General features: G+C 40.1%; 1 protein-coding gene across 11 annotated transcripts in view; it reads right to left on the reverse strand.

The window, feature by feature from the left end:
- Positions 1-20,287, reverse strand: part of LOC130931667 (xaa-Pro aminopeptidase 3-like) — a 97,250-nt gene that overhangs the window by 30,616 nt on the left and 46,347 nt on the right. For 3 of the 11 annotated variants that reach the window (XM_057860620.1, XM_057860616.1, XM_057860612.1), the window contains exons 9-19: positions 19,315-19,432; positions 19,033-19,216; positions 18,136-18,213; positions 16,880-16,965; positions 16,152-16,304; positions 15,551-16,048; positions 10,242-10,493; positions 9,987-10,167; positions 8,386-8,537; positions 2,565-2,804; positions 2,385-2,473 (exon numbers count right to left, since the gene is read on the reverse strand). In XM_057860620.1, coding sequence (XP_057716603.1) covers positions 2,385-2,473; positions 2,565-2,804; positions 8,386-8,537; positions 9,987-10,167; positions 10,242-10,493; positions 15,551-16,048; positions 16,152-16,304; positions 16,880-16,965; positions 18,136-18,213; positions 19,033-19,216; positions 19,315-19,432 — 2,031 coding nt within the window. The other 8 variants (XM_057860618.1, XM_057860617.1, XM_057860615.1 and 5 more) reach the window with 7 other exon arrangements.

Here is a 20,287-nt window from a genome sequence, read left to right on the forward strand (position 1 = left end):
TGGGGGGAAAAAAAAAAAAAAAATCAATTTAAAACTGGGTTATTTCGTAACAGATGCAGCCACGCCTCTTCTGCACTATTATTCATCCCGTCCTCTGATTGGTTAAATGGTATATGCATGGAGTTACTCTTGTGCCCTTCCACTTTTTTAAGGCCCTCGACGCTCCACATATCCTAATCTACCTAAGCAACGTGTGTTTTCATATCCTGCTCAAGGATACTTAGACGAGGTCATCAGGGCGGAAGATCGAACCCACAACCGCTCGGTTGGGGAACGACTACTCTACCACTGAACCATGCAACCCCCTATTATTACCTATTAGTTTCTATTTGAGTGATTCAATAAACATGCTTTAAGTATTTCAATGAAGTTCAGTGTTTGCATGATTACTATTACTGCAAATAAATATCGGCTCAAAAAAATTGGTTATCGGCTCCTGTAACTACTAATAATCGGTATCGGTCCTGAAAAACCCATATCCGTCAATCTCTAGTTCTGTCTGCATCCAGGTTGCCAGAGCTCTATAATCTGTAGGCTGCTTAAACCAAAGCATATACAAATTTTACAAATACAGTGGTACCTCTACATATGAAGTTAATTCATTCCAGGACCTTGTTTGTAAGTCAAATTGGTCGTATGTCGAGCAGGATTTTCCCATAAGAAAAAATTATAATCCCATTAATTTGTTCCACAGCCCGAAAACCTACACTAAATCCGTACTAAATACTGCTGGTACTATTGAAAATAGCAATTACACAGAGCAAAACAAACAAATTACTAATAAAAAATAGGAACAAAAATATAATAATAGTAATAATACTAGCTGTAACAATGTAACAAATCGGGTTTTAATGTGGCGGATGTGTTTTGCGTGGTGTACCTGAACGCACCGCGTGGCTGACGTGCCAGCGTGAGAGGATTTTTGTACTTTGACTTTGTTCAGCTGCAGCAAACAGTACGCATTTTGTGTTGCACAAGTTCTGAAATAAATGATTAAAAAACTTGACGAAGCTGGCGAATTTTTTGGCGATGTTACAATCATAATAATTGTGTAAAGGAGGTCTGAGGAGGAACGTCAAGATCTACGGCCGTATTGTCAAGCAGTTCACGGACGGGCACACCACGCTCATACCTTTCTATCATTTCTATCTTCATTTCAAAGGTAAGCCTCACAATTTTTTCTTTTTTTCACACCACCTGCTTTAACATTCTTGGAACCCATGTTGATTTCTCTCACAAGAAAATCCGCCGTGCGTCAGTCTTGCGGGAAAACAATGAAATTGTGACGCTGTCATGAATCGTCATATTTTGAGCATTTTATCGGATGTAGCAACAAATGGTGAGTCAAAATTTACGCCGGATGTCGAAAAGATCGTGTGTCGAAGTGATCGTATGTTGAGTGAGGTACCACTGTAGTCTAAATTAGTGATGTTGTTTACCACTACAGCAAAAAAAAAAAAAAAAAACGTTACGAATCTCAAATAAATCATGTTAGAATCCAGATTAAGACAAGGATATGCGTTGGAGATGCCTTCGATCAATGGTGACAACTTAAAACGAAGAAAAGATTGACAACAGACGACAATGATTTCTCAACAGATTATTAACTGACATTCAGCAAAGGACTCGTCGCCAGTTGCAGGATATTCTTTCCTTGAAGCTTGATTCTCCATTGCAAAGTGCTTATCTGGCATCACAAAGGGGGCTCTTCAATATTTTGATTCTGGTGGCAGTCCAATTTTTGGCCACAAATTTTACATATGGCTCCTTTAACTCATTGGCTGCCATTATGGCACTAGCCATCCAATCTAATTGAAGTGGGTGGGTTGACAGCAAATGAACGAATGCTTACTATTAGGGAAAAAAAAAAAAAGTTAAATTATTAATCGACTATAAAAATAGTTGTTGCTTCATTTGCCAAGCCAGTAGTTGTTGAGTAGTCTATTAACTATTAACAAAGATGAGTTTGACACCCCTGCACTACAGAAAGCGCGTCTACCACACTTTGAGAACCACTGATTTAGAAAATAGGAACCCTTCCTCGTAGATTGACCAAGGTTTTACCGCCCCACTCCTTCAAGTGGTCACGTCTTGAGCGTGTAAGCTCATGTTGGGGTAATGCAACAAGTAAACCAAATTAGTAACCAACAAGTTGGGAGCCCACTTTATGAATGACACCACAATGAAAATCTACAGATGAAGATGGCGGCATGGTGATATTTGAAGCCAAATTAGCTCATTGTGATAGTACCACTTCACTGATAATAAAGCGAAGGAAATATTACTGGTTGGATTGTTGTAGTTGATATCACAAGTGTTAAAAGGTTCCGTTGTCAAATCATAATTTGTATCCGTGCATGGACTCCAGTGTAGCCAGCCCTTACCTGTTCTGGTAGCTAAAATAAGCAGCATCACGCTGGATGGTGCATAATTGTTTTCCATAGCAGCATAGAGTTTGGGGTGAAAACTCAAACTGGAATGATAAATATGATTGGAAAAAATTCTTAGTATATTTTTCAAGACATGAAGATATGTTTTTATCCCATCAGGGGCAGTTTCCTCACCTTCCTTCCACAGCAATATCCTAAAGCCTGCATGACAGGATCGATCTCCGTCTCAAACACCTCAGCCAGCTTAGAGCAATACTTGTACACGCGCGATGTTTTGCGGTTGTACAGCCAGGCATTATTGAACATCAACCAGATATCCTCCACATACTGCCAAGGCTCTTGGTACTGCCCAGTGTCCAGTTTCCGCTTGATTGTTGACAGGTCCATGGGGTTCTTCACGATGTCAAAGTAGTCCTGATTCGGGAAAGGCGCCATCCGGATTCAAAAGTCAGGTGAAGGTTAAAAAAAAAAAATTGTAGGCGCATGAGAAGAGCGAGCACGTCCAAGATGAAGGAGACGAGGATGAAGAGTGCCATCATCGGTGACGTCGAGCATTGCAGTTGGACCAGAGTAGGGAGAGAAGAGGGTGCAGGGGGACAATGTTGTTGAGCACTGCAGAAAAGAAGGTTTGTGTGCAAACAGAGAGACATGACAACTTCGGCCCTCTAGCTCTTCGCTTTGCACCCTCGCGGAAAAGTTTCTGCCTACGCTGGGAGGTAGGGATGTCCCGATCACGTATTTTTGCATAGGTCCGAGTCACCTGATTTTAAGGATCTGCCGACACAGAGTCCCGATCCGACACCTCAGAAATATATTAAAGAGGAAATTCAGAATTTTTGACATCAGGCTCAATCTTCGAGTTAGCGAGGGTTTAATTAGTAGAGTTGATTTCAATAAATTCCGTGTAGTTTGTTAGTTATTTGTTAGTTTCAGGGCTCTGGAGTGGCTAAGTTAGCGTGAGTCAATTGGGCCAACTTAGCATGCCAAAAAAAAAAAAAAACAACAACATATGCACACATAAAAATCATCGATGACCCATTCAATCAATAGTCGAATATTAAGAGTAATGTAAAAAATTCTGAACTTCCGCTTTAAGGTGGGGTGGGGGGCATCCAGGACTAGGTTTAGAGCGCAGGTCTTAATGCACAAATCAGATTTTTTCGTGTTTTTCCAACTCGAGTGAGGGCATTAACTTGATGGTTTGAATGGGACAAGTCACATAGAAGTGGATCATTTGAAATCTGAACTAGTTCACATTCGTATGTGGTTAAAATCTGATCTGGGCAACATGACTGCGGTCTGAACTCTAGTCTCCCAAATCAGAATTCATGCAGCAATTACGTCAGCAAAGAGCGAGAAAGGCAGGGGAACGGCAGCAATGGAGCTATGCATTAGCGTCTAGCTTGAACTTGGCTTTTAGGCAGGAGGTGGGTTTGACCACAGTCATAAAAAAATGTAATAAAATGAAAATAAAACGATAAGCCTGAGAATGTTCGGTTTTCTCTCTGTTCGCCGAATGAGAAATATTTCAGTAGTGCTTACATGGCTGAGTTGGAGCAAACTGACCGTATGTGCGTGCGTGCATGCAATCAATCAATCCAAATAAACCTTGAATATAAGACTAAACAGGAATTATTTATGTCTTTGTTTGTGTCCTCTTTTTTGAAAATCAAAATATGATCACCCTAGAATGACGTAGAGCCAGCATGTGTACTCATTTGTTTTGATGCACGCGGGTCAGTTTGCTTAGCACGTGTTTGACTGCGAATTAGTGCTCATGCATAATGCTTGAATGGGCTCAATGGAAAAAGGCAGTCTGAATAGCTACAGCAAAAAAAAAAAAAAAAAAAGGTTTTGAAGAAAAATCAGTTGTGCATCAAGACCTGGGGGTCCTAACCTACCCTAGATGCCCCCCCCATTTAAACAAAGCTTTTCCAAAATTGTTCAGCAGTTGTTTCAACAAAGGAAAAATGTGAATTCACAAATCCCTTATTTAGGAAGTCAGTTAACAAATTACGTTCAAATATTTTGTTTTACATAAATATAAAAATAAAGTATTAAACTGCTTTCTTGGTTAACATTTCCTTGACTTTTTTCTGTCGCTGGACATTTCCTTTGCTCTGGAAAGTTTCTGTAGTTTAAGAGGTTGACCGATATAGGCTTTTTAAAGGTTGATGCCGGAGGGGAAAAAAACAAAAAACAAACATTCAGTCAATTGATGATGTCCAAAGGCAAATTTTGTCCAAAGCCAATTTTGTAAGCTGATATACTTTTTTTTAAAAGCACATTGAAAGACAAGTGAAACACTCTATATCAGGGGTGGGCAAACTATTCCACAAAGGGCCGGAGTGGGTGCGGGTTTTTGTTCATACCCATCATGAGGACAGCCTTTCACCAATCTGGTTTCTTACAAGTGCAATCAGTTGATTGCCGTCAGGTGCTTCTTGTTTCCACTGAAACCTCATTGGTTAAACTGTCTGTGCTGAATCAGTTGGAACAAAGACCAGGACCCACTGCGGCCCTCGAGGACCGGTTTGCCCACCCCTGCTCTATATAAATGTGTCTATTTGAAGTATTTTTTTTTCTTCTACTTCCTTTTGTAACACTCGCCACTAGGTTGTGCAAAATTACAATTACCAGTAACTAAGGTCATTACCCAGACAGTGAACATAAGTTATCCTATTATTTCAGCAGAATTTTGGGGAAGAAAAAAAAGCCACATATCGGCCCGATATATTGACCGGGTAATATCTCGGTCAACCTTGATAAAAAAAGATCATCACCCAAACAGTGAATAGAAGTTACCCAATTATATCAGCTACTGGACTGTCTCAGAAAATTAGAATACACAATATTCTTATTTTCTGAGACAGTCCTGTATATTGTTCTATGTAAAGGACGTCAGCCAAGGTCGGCCCCCCACATTTTTACCACGCCAAATCTGGTCCCCTTTGCAAAAAGTTTGGACACCCCTGCTTTAAATGGTGGATTAATGTACAGGACTGTCTCAGAAAATTAGAATATTGTGTATTCTAATTTTCTGAGACAGTCCAGTATATAACAGACAATAGCCGATCTTGATAAATGTCCATTTATCGGCCCAATTTGATATATCGGTGGACATATATAAATATATACATATTAACACGAACTGTATATATCATTATTATATTTTTTGCAAAATCCTTATGCACCTGATTATGTTGCTTGTAACCCTATAAACTTATTCACTGCCATTGAAAAAACAATCATGTTTCACTGTTACTGACAGCATTCCACGTTCAATCCATTTTTACTGGGAGAAATGGCAGCAATCGTTCGAACCATTGCCGGCAGTGGCAGCAAAGAGTTAATGCTCAAAATTAAAAATAAATCCATACATTTTAAAAACCCGATCTTTTTTGACCACATTCCTATCCTATGAAAATAACGTGATTTGAAATGACGTGATTTCCGATCACGTTATCAGATCGGGGACATCCCTACTGAGAACTACAACACGTTGACAGCCGTGAGTCTGCAACTACTCATATTGGCTTTTTTTTTTTCACTTAAAAGCCAAATACATGAGTGTCCCCCCCACGAGTATGGTACCTTTTTAAAGTGGAAACCTCCCTGATCTTATTTGAAAAGAAAGAAAAAAGAAAAAAAAAACCTCAAAGCCCAGGTATCAGGGACGCAAAGTTAACGGGGTGCAAAACTAAGAACTGAACTGAGCAGAAAGCAGAGAGCGCTAGACATATTTTAGCAACACTATGGTTGGCGTTAACAGTGCCAGCAACATGAATGGCATCGATCAAGCCAACTTATGTGCTGAGGTAAGGCAAATAAAGAGAATTGCAGGTTTGCTGAAGCGTTTCTACCTATGTCAGCCAATCAGTTGGAAGATTTTCTTGCTGTTGGAAATTTAACCAAATTGTTGGCATGAATTGATATGCATTCCATGTGTAGAATGTAAATGCATATGATGATGTATTACTGAATGCATTTCATTTTAAAATTACGTCAACATAATTTCTGGCACTAAAGACTGTAAAATGTACTCAATATGATCATTTACTGCCTCGCCTCGACACACTAATAACGCAATGCTACTGGTGAGGAACTGAACTAGAAAGCAAGCGATGGAACACGAGAATGAACATTACAAATTATGATTCACTACAGGCTTAAAAAAAAAAAAGAATTAAGACAGGAAAAATGGTAAATGAATCAGTACGATAGTAAATGAAAGCAATTGGCTCATGAACCATTAGTTCTAAATTGTTCTGGCTTTATGAAATGTATCATTTGTTGAGTACAGTAGTCCCGGGTTACGACGTACCCGACTTACGCGATTTCAACTTTACGACACCGGAGTCTCGTCCGTCATTCTGTCTCCAGTCGTTTTTTTAAATTTATTTTTAAAAGCCACGTCAATAGTACTCAGTTCCCGTTGCCGCTCTTCATGTCAAGGTCCCCACCTTCCCCAGCAGTGTCGCCGCCGTCCTGCAGTTCCTGACGGCGTTAGGTCCCACTTCCTTGTTCTCATGCTGCTGCTTCTCCCCCGGCGCAGACTTCTCTTGCGAGTCCCGATCCATTTGAGTTCGGACGGTTGGCTCGCATTAAGAGAGGCGACGCTGGCAATCTGAGCGGCCATGATAACCCCCCTCTCTTGTCTCCCTACTCTTTCCACAGGGCCCTTTTCTCTCAGCAAAAGCTCGAATAGTCATTGAATATATCGGCATTTAACACCACATACGTGACAGTACCTTATTCTTTACTTTATTTATATGATGTATAATCCATGGTTTTGGATAGTTATTTTGAGATTTAGGGGGTATTTGAGGTACTTAAACAATTGACAGTTTTTCGGTTTTGTTCGATTTTAGCGATGCCGGTGGACAAAAGCGGCACTGTTTTGCCTTAAGGAAGACAATTCCCATGCATTTCCCATGAGGACCAGCACACACTCGCAAAGTGTAAAAAAAAAAAAAAAAAATCCAAAATCAATTTCCCGGTCGCCTGCAGATCGATTAAACAACATTTCTTTTTTCAGCAGCTGTGTGAAGGATGAATAGTAATAAGGTAATGAATCCAGTTGTGGCAAAACAATAGTATATGACGGTTAGCAACCGTGTGGTTAAGTGTGGCTACCCTCGACCCCACCCGGACGAGTTCGGGGTTGGCGTCATGTCATCGAGTGAAAGCCGGGCTTTTGTTTTCCCTCCTCAGACAAAACTTTTTGTCTCTTTTGTTGCTCTGCCATCTTTGCAGAATTCGCACAAAGGCGTTCTGATCGACTTCCGTCTTTATGATGAATGGGGAAAGGGGGAAGTGACGTATGCCGTAAAGCAGTCAGCACATCTGTAGTTTTCTCTTGTGTGGCAGGGTTCCTGGTTTTATGAAGTGTATCATTTGTTGAGTACAGGTAGTCCAGCCACACAGGGTTCCTGCCACACTCCTTAAAGTTAATTAGTGCCGTTGAAAGAGATACAGACCCCCTCAAGAAAGAGGTGTCATTCAACCAGTTGTCAGTCGAAATATTATCACAAATATTATTAAAATATTTTATGAAGGTTGAAAATGTACCTAGTGTTACTTTAAAGGGTTAATTCCGACTTAAGCGGAAATTCGGGTTACATCACCAGCGTAGGAACGAAGTAATTTGTAACCCGGGGACTACCTGTATACTTAATAACTAATGATTTCAATGAACAATATTCATCACCTAATTTTTGCTTGTATTAGTTAATTAAATGGTTATAAGAGTAACTGCTTTGATTTACAGTAAGACATTTGGACTAAATACAGCAACACACATCCTAAACGCAGATGGACTTCAGCCATGCAATGGAAATAAAATGAAGGCACTGTAGGCATTTTGAATTCTCAACTATGACAAAAAAATGATAGAAAGCTTGAAATATGAAAAGTATGACCAAAAAATAAATAAGTAAACTACATTTTTTTTCAGAAGAGTTGAAGCAAAATGGCAGCCAGTGCAGTCCCTTACCAGGTTAGTTTTGTTACTAGTTCGAATACGTACGGGTATTCCCAGTAACTGGGGGTCCACCGGCTGACGGAAGGGAAGGGACTCTGGGTCCTGCCTGTACAAGGCCTCCAAGGTGGGCATCAGAGCTTGACGCAGCTCCTCTGGCTTAAAGACTGGAGCAAAAAAATGGCGATAGCAATAATTAGCAAAAAGCGACAAAGGAAATAAAAAATGTACTTCATCAACACAAAATGGTATAAGATGTGGGCTCACGATGCAATTTCATTCTATAATGACTCAGAGGGTTATAAGTCGATATTATTGGTGAATTTCGATGCTTTTTTTAAATGCAAATGAACTGTATGTATAATAGTTAATTGTAAGGGTGTTGAAAAAAAAAAAAATCGATTCTGAGATATATCGCGATATTACATCACGCAATTCTCGTATCGATTCAAAATCCGCCTGTATTGATCCTCACAAGTGTGTTTCTGGTGCAAATAAACAAAACAGTGGCTGCACGTCTACTCCCATCCACTAGTTGGCAGCTCGCAGCTGACTTGCCTTGCCCTCTGCTGAAGTAACAACATCTCGTGAGAGTTATCCCGGGTGGTTTCGGGATTTGGCGCCACGGACTAACGTTTCTACATGGCGGAGATGGAGATATGTGATGCTCCGAAGCCCTGTTATAAGTTTGAAATTTGAGCTTATTTTGGCTTTTATTATAAAAATGGAGGCTTGCAGTGTGACAAGAGCCACACAATATGCAAGCTGTGCAATGCAAAAGAAATAATGCGGAAACATCAAGTTCTTTTCGGTCTTTTGGCCCTGTGGTGGTTCAGTTATTTGCAGTCGTTCGCAGCGAGACATGCAGTGATCCAATGCCAGATTTAGGTTGAAAAAGTATGAAAGCTGTACCGCATACAAACAGGAAGGATTGTCTCAGGAGTGATTTGTTTGAGGATTCAAGGTAATTATTATATTTTTGTTTTTTTCACAATAATTTTCAACGTAAAAAGTTCTTTGTTGTAAGGCTGCCGCCAAATTGTCTGACAGACTAGCATTATTCTTCGACATATATACGTAAAATAAATGCTAAATGCCCGTTTTGTTTGCTCTTTTAACAAAGAATCGAGACTGTTTTACGTTCATATCTATAAAGAATTTGGGGATTTAAGAATTCATTCACAAGAATTTTCAACATAAAAAGCTCTTTGTTGTAAGGCCGCAACATTGACTAACAGATTAGTATAAAATAAATGCTAACTGCACATTTACAACCCAACGTGGCGAAAAACGGCAACATAATCTCTAATTTTAATGCTTTGGGTTTAACGTCACATAAAGCAATTGGTGGACGTAAATCTGTATGTAGTCTGTATGTGAAGTGATTGGATTTTTCACTTGAATTGATTTCATTTGCAGTTTTTCACATATGTAATTATGTATTCTTTCTAATGGTACACTCGTTTATTAATGTAATGCCTGTTATTTTATGGATCCACAGGATTCACCAATGCATTGCTTCAAATAATCAATCATTTGTCCCAGAAAAGCTACTTTACGGTAAGTAATTAACCGTTGCAGTCAAACAGAATGCAAAATTTGAAATTTGGACTTACTTTTCTTCTTGCTCAGAGTGCTGGCTGGAGAGGCTGCTGATGCCTCCTCTAGCTCTTTGGGCTCTTTTTTAACCTCAGGCTTCTTGTCGTCCACAGTTTCCACTGACAAAGACGCAGAGGAGGACGATGTATCCATAGCCTCCGCTTTACACCCATCTTCTGTTAAGTTCTCTTTCTTCATCTGGGATGAATACACAATTGATAAAAATCCATACCAAAAACATATGACCGAAAAGAAACTGGGAACATTCATACCTCAACCTTCTCCTCCGCTTTAACGTCAGGCTCAACTTTTCCCGTCTTCCCCAGAGACTTGCCATCCCCTTGAGGTTCCTCGCTGTCTTCCTCCTCTTCCTCCTGTTTTTTCACTTCCATTTTGATGTCCTCTTCGACAGGTGCGGGGCCTTCCTGCGGGGCAAGCTGGGAATTTGGATCAGTGCTGCTGCTGACTGAGGCTGGTGATGACACCTGACCGTCTGCTGTTACAGGTGGCTTAGGAGATAGCTGCTAGAAAAGATTAAAAACAGGGAGCAGGTCAGATGATAAAGCTGATCTGTGTAGATTTAAGTGATTCACTGCCACTAGCGGCGATAGACGTCAAATACATTTGATCTAATATGGCTGGTATTAAGGATGTGACTATCTTGAAATGGTTATATATCATGATACTTTGTATTATGCCTGCACAATATATCGTTTGGACATCACAGGACGTGCACTGTTGTTCTAATTTTTGGAAAACGCAAAAATTTTTTAAAATTTATAAAACCTGCAAGCTTTGATTGTCGTTGTTATGCTATGCTTTTACAGTACATGGCCTCTTGGCTCCCTTTTATACACAGCAATCTTCATCACTCACAGATGAACCCCCATAGCCTGGACTAAACGGTATTATATGAATACAATGTGCTTTGATACCGCAATATATACCACAAACCCCCCAAAAGTCGCAATGTCAGTTTTTTCCCCAATATTGTTAAGCCTTTCTTATTGATATGCTCCCGCCAAGATATAAGATATAAGTCATAAAAAGATGTCACCGTTTAATAATTTAAAAAAAAAAAAAAAACATTGGGTTGTTCCCAAAAATTTCCACTAGAATAGTGCCGATGTTAGCTTTTTGGCTGCCATTGACGGTGCTAGACGTGAAAGTCTCGCAACATGAATGTTCATTCCCCACCCCTCAGTTGAAATGAACTGGACGTCTACTAGTATTGTTGTCAATGGCAGGCAATGAGTTAAGAAACTCATTTGTTTACAAGAATGCTGCAATAACATCTTGTTGCTGCATTTATTTCCAGAAATGTGCTGCAGTGAAATTTAAACATGTGTCTGGGAGAGTGCAAAAAATACCCCCCACTACCCCCATTTAGAAATAGCTTATTTTTCTCTTTAATAGTTGTACTATCGTATATTGTAGATTTCCTGAGCCATGTACGATAATTATTGTATCACTATATTTTGTGATCATCGTTATCTCAAAAGGTATTGTATCTGGAGTAGGCCTGTCGCGATAACAAATTTTAGTGTGCGATAATTTATTTAATAAATTATTGCGATATGCGATATTATTGCACCCCCACCCCCAATTAAAAAAAAAAATTTTTACAATAACACTGTGAGAATACAGTATGTATTAATAGATCATGACACCCATTTAAACACAATAAATGTTTACTCTTAAATTCAAAAATACTTTTTAGGAAATCACAACTAAAAACAATAGACCATGCCTCTTTTAAGTAAAAGACAACAATATTAACACTGCACAGAAACACAGACGAAATAAAACGTGTTTTTTTAAGAAAAATAAAATTCCACTTAGGCAAATGAAAACTTTCCCCCTCATAGCTTCTGCTATGGCGTTCCATGTGTAATACAGTGGTACCTCGACATACGAAGTTCCAGGAGCTTGTTTGTAAGTTGAAATGGTTGTATGTCGAGCAGCATTTTCCCATAAGAATACATTATAATTCCAATAATTCGTTCCACAGCCCAAAAACCCACACTACATCCTTAATAAAACTGCTGTTGCTATTGCAAATAGCACTTACAAAGAGCAAAACAAATAAAATAAGTAAAAAAAAAATCAGAATAACAATAATATAATAATAGCAATAATAATAATAATAATTCAGTACAGTACCTGTAATAATGTAACGAATCGGGTTCTAATGTGGCTGACTTTTTTGCTGTACCTGAATGCACCGCGGGGCTGACGGTGAGCAGGAGAGCGCTATTTTACTTTCTGTTTCGATCCTGGCGCCAACAGCAGTGGACACACGGCGAGTTGATGGAATAAATAATGAGAAACCTGACGAAGCTGGTGATTTCTTTGACGATGTTACCACAATAAGAACTGTCACCTTAACTTATAAAGACTGGCGAATGGTGGAGGACCGCCGGCCAAGATCGGCCCATTCTACGACCCAGTTCATGGATGCACACACCATGCTTATATTTTGCTATCATTCACATCTTCATTTCAATGGTAAGCGTCACCTTTTCTTTTTTTTTCTCCACCTGCACTAAACTTAAACTGCACTAAACTAAAAACAGAACTAAAATGCATTTTGCGTAGTTGGTAACAAGAAAGCCGAACTTTTAACAGCACGTCAGCCGCACGCGCGCACAAAGGTGCACGCGAGGCGATAAATCGCAGCGGAAAAATTATCGCCTTTATTTTTATTTACCTTGCGATAAATGGAATTATTGCATATTGCGACAGGCTTAATCTGGAGGTACCCAGACATTCCCACTCCTAGCTGGCATTGAGTAATTATTCTTCGGTGGTATATGTCTAATTCATTTAGACTGACAGGGGTGATAGTAATTGAATGACGTCAAAATGGATTAGACTTCTGTCGCTGTCAATGACAGGTCTGACGTGTGTGACAGTATCTCGATATGGTCATACAATGTATCGCGATACTTTGTGTCCTGGCAAATTATCGATACGCTCTCACCAAGAATCGATATATTGTTTTGAGAGATGTCACTGGTAAATAAAGGAACCAATTGGTTTCTACTTAAATTTTCCATGACAAAAGTATGTTAAGAAATACACTCATTTGTTAATAAAAATGTTGCAATACTAGAGAGAGAGAGAGAGAGTGAGAGAGTGAGAGAGTGAGAGAGCGCGAGACAGAGCGAGAGAGTGCGAGAGACAGAGCGAGAGACAGCGCGAGAGAGAGAGTGAGAGAGAGCGAAAGAGAGCGAGAGAGAGAGCGAGAGAGAGAGCGAGAGAGAGAGCGAGAGAGAGAGCGAGAGAGAGAGCGAGAGAGAGAGCAAGAGAAAGAGCGAGAGCGCGAAAGAGCGAGAGCGCGAAAGAGCGAGAGCGCGAAAGAGCGAGAGAGATCGAGAGCACGAAAGAGCGAGAGCGCGAAAGAGCGAGAGAGATCGAGAGCACGAAAGAGCGAAAGCGCGAAAGAGCGAGAGTGCGAGACAGATCGAGAGCGCGAGAGCACGAGAGCGAGGACTTTTGTCTTATTTGTGTACTGAGAAATTATTTTTATGTTTTATATGCAAAACCTTTATTAAAAATTTTAACGGGTTTTATGCAGTCACAAAGCTGTAATAAATAAGTATTTTTGAAGGAAATAGTCAACCATTTTGTCTTCATTGTTACTTACAACATGCCTAAAACAACCAAGTTAAATTGTGAAGGAAATTGAAAAAAAGTGACATTTATCTGATTATCCGCTAAATTAATCGTCTGATTAATCCAGGGGTCGGGAAACTATGGCTCGCGAGCCAGATCTGGCTCACAGACAAATCTTTAATTATTGGGAAAAAGAAAAAAAAATTCTTTATACTCCTTTTGCGCATTGCGCGAAATGGCAACGGTCGGTCTATCTATCTATCTATCTATCTATCTATCTATCGCATAAGCAATGCAAATGAGGCAGAGACACTGTTCATGTGGGGTTGCCGTATTTTGCTGTCGAAAATAACGGCCAATGTGCGCATGTGCGTGAAGTAAACTTCCCTCGTTTTTAGTTTCATTTCCCGCGTTGTCAGCTAATTTTAGAAACCCTTTAGAGAAGATGGCAAAAAGAAAAACAGACGAGGAGTATCATACTTTTCAGCAGGAATGGAAAGAGGTATTTGCCTTTGTGGAGAGAGCAGGTTCTGCGGTGTGTCTAATATGCAATGATAAAATTGCATCTATGAAAAAGTCAAATATAAAGCGGCACTTCGACACCCGCCATACTACATTTGCATCGAAATATCCTGCGGGGGGCAGCAGGAAGAATCATGTCAAGATCTACTATCAAGACTGCAAGCTAGTCAGCAGCAAATCAGTGTTTGGACCCAACAAGGTGACTGGTATTCGACTAGCTGTGCTGGCGCTTTAGCAAATGTGAGAAACGGGAGGCCATTCACGGATGGAGAGTATGCCAAAGCTTTCATGCTTGATGTTGCCAATGAACTTTTTTGACGACTTTTCGGATAAAAACAAGATAATTAACGGATAAAAGACATGCCTCTGTCGGCAAGAACTTTTCACGATCGTACTACCATGATGTCAAATCAAATTGAGGCAACGAAGTGAAGGATATAAATGCAGCACTGTTTTTTTTTTTTTTGTTCTCTCGCTTTGGATGAGTCAACAGACGAAGTAATTTATCCCAGTTCAGCGTGATTGCAAGGTTTTGACGATAAAAGGGACAACAAGAGGGGAGGATTCATTCAAGTCCTTCACTGAGTTCGCTGAAGAAAAAAATCTACCAATGGGTTAACTTGTTTTGGTGTGCACTGATGGTTCTCCTTGCATGGTGGGCAAAAACAGGATTTGTGGTGCTTCTCCGTGCTAATGAAAAAAGACGCATCCTAAGGTTCTCAACACCTGCATGAAGCTTAACCTCACTAAGTATCAACTAGCCTACGAAGCCATCAGCAAAACTAAGCAGCACCAGAGGTCGCATTAATGGTAAGAAATACTCATCATTGATTAGCAACAGCATAAGAATGTTATTAAAAGGAATTCAGAGACTTATTGTACTTTAAATGTGTTGAAATTACATAAAATGTACACATTACATTTTAGTTTTAAACATATTGTATGGCTCTACCGGAATTACATTTAAAAATATGTGGTGTTCATGGCTCTCTCAGCCAAAAAGGTTCTCGACCCCTGGATTAAATTGTTTATAAAAATAATTGCAGCTATATCCATTTAAGTGCAAAAAAAAAAAAATTCATTTAGTAATGCCTAATTTGTTCTCTTTGATAGTTGCATCGTAGAATATTGTAGACTGATTCCTGACCAATGTATTGATAATCGTATCGCCATATTGTGAGATAATGGTTTTGGGCCTTATAATCGCATTATGAGGTACCCGGAGGTTCCTATCCCAAGCAGCCAATAAGTTAATTAATTAAATCACATTAAAGCAGTTGCAACAGTTGGAAGGAAATTTGTATTGTATTGTAAAATATAATATGCCAAAGCTACGGTGCGGTCACTGTAAAAACTGTTCAGATCTGGTTCGTTTATCACCGTCAGTGGCATCCAATGAGTTGGAAAAAACAGGCAGGCTGTTGTGGTGAAATCTACTCACTGGGGTGGGTGGCAGCTGCAGTGGCACGTGTGCATTCTGTATAGGCACTGATGAAGCCTGACCGGCCTGGGTGCCTGAGGTAGTAGCACCCCCAAGGGTCTGCTGCGGAAGCTGATTCGCCTTCTCGGAGCTCCCCGGATGCCCCTGTAGTTGCTGCGGCTGCGACGCTTGCTGTTGATTCTGAGGAGGCAACTGGGGTGTACTCGGGGTCTGTGGCTGCGGTGTCTGAGAACGAGGTAATGTGGGAGTAGTCTGATGAGGTTGAGGCGTTAAGCTGCGTGCTGGTGAGGGAGAGTTTGTTCGGATAGGTGGACAGTGAGGAAATGTGCTGGGTTGGTTTGGCGTGGAGGATGGAGGCAAGTTTGGCAGAGGCCCTGAACCACAGACACCACCAGTCCCCATGGAGCCACCTGAGGCTGCAGACCCCGGGGCAGGGGTGGCAGACTGGGTTGAAGGGCTGCCGGCTGGTAGCGAAGGCGGGGTTGACATCTGGTTCTGCTGCAGAGGACGCAAAGATGACGAACATTGTAAGGACTTTGATCCTCTGGAATACATTTTACCACTCATTTGTGCTACATAATCTCTGGCCCTAAATGTTTACCAGCGGCACGGCAGCCTGTGATCCTGGCTGGTTGACACCAACAGGACCAGAACCAAGACCAGGGCTAGACCCAGGAAACTGGCCTGGTGAATGGTACTGATTCTGTAATTGCGTGGCATTTGGCTGACCCATCCTTGCTGATCCGATCCCCATCTGTAATTGAGAGAATTGGGTTAAATATACAATTTAGTAGAAGCGTGCTAAATTTCCAATTCTGAGATTATTCGCGATTCGGCGGTGGAAGATTCGAGAACGATTCACAAAAATCCAAATTCCGATTATTCAATTATACCAGGTAAAGCAGACCTAAAACACAGTCAGCGCAGTCTTCGGGATGCAATGAGGAACGGACCGAGAGTAAATATAATGTTCAACTCATGCCGCTAGATAAAAAAAATAATAATACCTAATCGTTAGGTGCCAAAAGATTCCTACCTCTACAATTTAGTGCTATTTAATTTAAAAAAAAAAAAAAAAAAAAAAAACTTAATCTCATTAAAAGGTTTTGTTATCCGACTTAAGGTCCAAATAAAAATTTGGGGATCAGAAAAAGGGCTTGCATTGGTTGCACACATCATGACTATTGCTCTTAATTTTTTTGGAGCTTTTGAGCAATCATATACATCCGCACTGCTCATTTGTCAATCGCTTTTACAAGTTTTTTCCCAATGTACTCCCATACCAAAAACTAGATCTTAGCTAGATATTTAAATGCAGTAGTTACCAACCTGGTTCATCGGAGCACTGAGTGGAAGAGGAGGTGTTGACCTTTGACCCATTGACTGCATCCCCATTTGGCCAAACTGGTTCATTCCTAAATGGTAAAGAAAAGGTAAGTGTGAGATGAAAACCCACGAGTCAAAGAGAAAGAGATCCAAAACAACATTTAATAATTTAGAATATGACATTTGGAACCCTAAGACTATCTCCGCCACAGGTTAAATGTATGAGTTGACATCTTAGAATCCATAAATGTATTCCTATTAGGGTTGTTCCGATCATGTTTTTTTGCTCCCGATCCGATCCCGATCGTTTTAGTTTGAGTATCTGCCGATCCCCATATTTCCCGATCCGATTGCTTTTTTTTTGCTCCCGATTCAATTCCAATCATTCCCGATAATTTTTCCCGATCATATACATCTTGGCAATGCATTAAGAAAAAAATGAATAAAACTCGGACGAATATATACATTCAACATACAGTACATAAGTACTGTATTTGTTTATTATGACAATAAATCCTCAAGATGGCATTTATATTATTAACATTCTTTCTGTGAGAGGGATCCACGGATAGAAAGACTTGTAATTCTTAAAGGATAAATGTGACCTTGTATATTGTGACTAAATATTGCCATCTAGTGTATTTGTTGAGCTTTCAGTAAATGATACTGTAGCCATTTAACTTCTGCCCAAATGCATGATGGGAAGTGCAACCATGACTGTGCGTAGTGGTACCAATTGATATACCTTCTCTGCGTTGGGAAATAAAATAGGGTGTTCAGAAAAAGATCAACTATTACCTATCTTTCCCACATTCCTTCCCACAATTTTTCTAATTGTTGAGAGAGGGATTGTAAGGCTTTAGCCAATTAAAAAAAAGCTTCAAAGGCTGCCAAAATTCTCTCTACTCATTTAACGTTGCCTTTTAACTCTATGTATGCGTAAAACTGTGCCATTATAGACTGAACGCAACATGATAGCCCTAGTTTAAGCCAAAACTATAGACTCCAGATGAGTGTAAGGCATTTTGTCTGTAACGTTAAATACAATTAGAACACGATTTAATTAAAAAATATATATATATTAAAAAAAGGCATGTCCGATATTTTTTCGCCGATTCCGATACTTTGAAAATGACGTGATCGGACCCGATCGATCGGCATCTAATTCCTATCTTTTGAAAAAGTAATCATGAATCTCAATTCATGTACCTCTGTGCCTGTAAAACCCAATGCTCCCACAGGAAGCTCAAGGGACTTACCTCCTGGGCTCTGCATCCTGTTAGGCATCTGATTTGGTCCTCCAGGTCGTATCATGGACGGATCAGCATGAGGACCATCTGATAGGGTGACAAATTGTCATAAAAACACCTGATTTTATTTTCACCACTACAGAATACCAGAAGCAACACAAAACAAAAAATGGGAAATGAAAATAAAAACATTAATAAAAGGGATATATTTCTCACATTAAATCAGTAAGACAGTTAAAAACAAAACAATCAAAATAGGAAAGAGCTATAAGAACAAACAAATGGATGAAAAGCAAATGTCAAACAATTCCTATTTGAACAATAGGGGCAGTTATGAATGCATCATAGTAAACAATAGCATTTTTAGCCCGAATTTAAAGGAGCAAAGTGTTTGAGCACACCCTAAGATCTTCAGGTAATTTGTGACAGAGGCGAGGAGCATAATAAATGAATGCCACCTCACCCTGCTTGGTTCTCGTTCTTGGAAAACGCACCAAACCAGTTCCGGATGACCTAAGTTGTCTGGATACTTCATAGGGATCAAGCAAATCCAGTATGTATTTTGGTCCAAGGCCATGCAGTGTTTTGAATACCAGTAAGATTTCATAGTATATCCTTTGATTCACCAGAAGCCAGTGCCATGATTTCATGACCGGTGTATCAGCACTCTGGCAGCAGCATTTTGAATTAGCTGCAGTTTCCTGATTGATTTTTTTATTAAGACCTGAAAATACGCCATTGCAATAATCCAATCAACTAAAAATGAGGGGCTTCACACTCACTTCCACCAGTTACATTTTCTCACCCAAATACCATAGTGGAAGATTTTAGATGCTGGTTTGTATTTTTATGAATACTGATACAGAGGAAAACATTTGAAAGGTTAAAAACTGAATTTGCACATACTTGGAGGTTGTCCTGGGGCCATGGGTGGCTGACCCAGGCCAAGAGGGCCCTGCGGAAAGCCGGATGAGGCCAAGCCAGGTTGCCCTGGCATCATTCCCTGCTTTTGGAGACGTGTCCTCCTCTTCTCCTCAAGTTCCTTTTGGATTTTGTATATCTTCTCTGCCAGAAGGTGGTAGTACTCCGCCTTGAGGAGAGCAGTAGCGGACCAGTCACGCATAAATTCTGATTGATGACATTTTTTAATGCGCTTATTGGCAACAAAATAAATATTGTAGTGCTTACCCTACTATTGGCTGACTCATACATGTCCCCCTCGACTTTTCGAGCGTATGCCACAAGATTTTCCATCCGCCGGTCCTTCAGAGCAGCTGGGTCAGGAGTGGGAAATATGGCCTGAACCCTGTTCACAAACAGATAACAGATCTTTTCACCCTACTGCGGCGAATATGAATTAGTTTACCGCTGGTAGATGACAGACTACTTGTAGACCATTTGAGCTGGGAGGGTTGGCTAAGAAAGAACATTTGATCATTCGCAGCAGTTTAAATGGATTGGATGTCTACTAGGGGTGTGACAATATATCGAAATGGTGATATATCGTGATACTTTGTATCCCAAAAGGTTATCGATATGTTCCTGCCAAGAATCGAAATATCGTTTTAAAAAGGTGTCAATGTCTTAAAAAAAATAAAATAAAAATGAACCAACAATTTGCTACCAAAATCTTCCACCATAATAGTGTCTCAATTAACTCTAAGGCTGCATTGACGGTGCTTGACGTCCAATCCATTTAGACTCGGAACGTTCGTTTATTCGAAACAAGAGCGTTCATTCATTCCGTCCGATTTTCAGGGCATTTACAGGTCACTTGCTGTTCATTTTAGGTCATTTCCTGTTGAGTTTGAGTGATTCCCAGGTCACTTCCCGTTCTGTAACTCAAAATCAACAGGAAGTGACCCATAAAATACCCCAAAATCAACAGGAAATAACTGAAAATCAACAGGTAAATGACCTTAAATGCCCCAAAATTACCTCATTGCCTGACATTGGCTGCCACTGACGGCCATAGACGTTCAAATGGATTGGACGTCTACTCGTGATAAACTCATTCCAATTCACAGTAGCTTGTTTTTCTGTTTATTAGTTGTTTGTAGAATATCCTAGAATGATTTACTGACCAATGTATCGATAATCGTTGTATCGCCATATCGTCATATTATCGTTATCGTGAGCTTTGTATCGCAAATTTTATCGT

This window comes from Corythoichthys intestinalis, chromosome 16, assembly GCF_030265065.1.
Source record: "Corythoichthys intestinalis isolate RoL2023-P3 chromosome 16, ASM3026506v1, whole genome shotgun sequence".
Lineage (NCBI taxonomy): Eukaryota > Metazoa > Chordata > Actinopteri > Syngnathiformes > Syngnathidae > Corythoichthys > Corythoichthys intestinalis.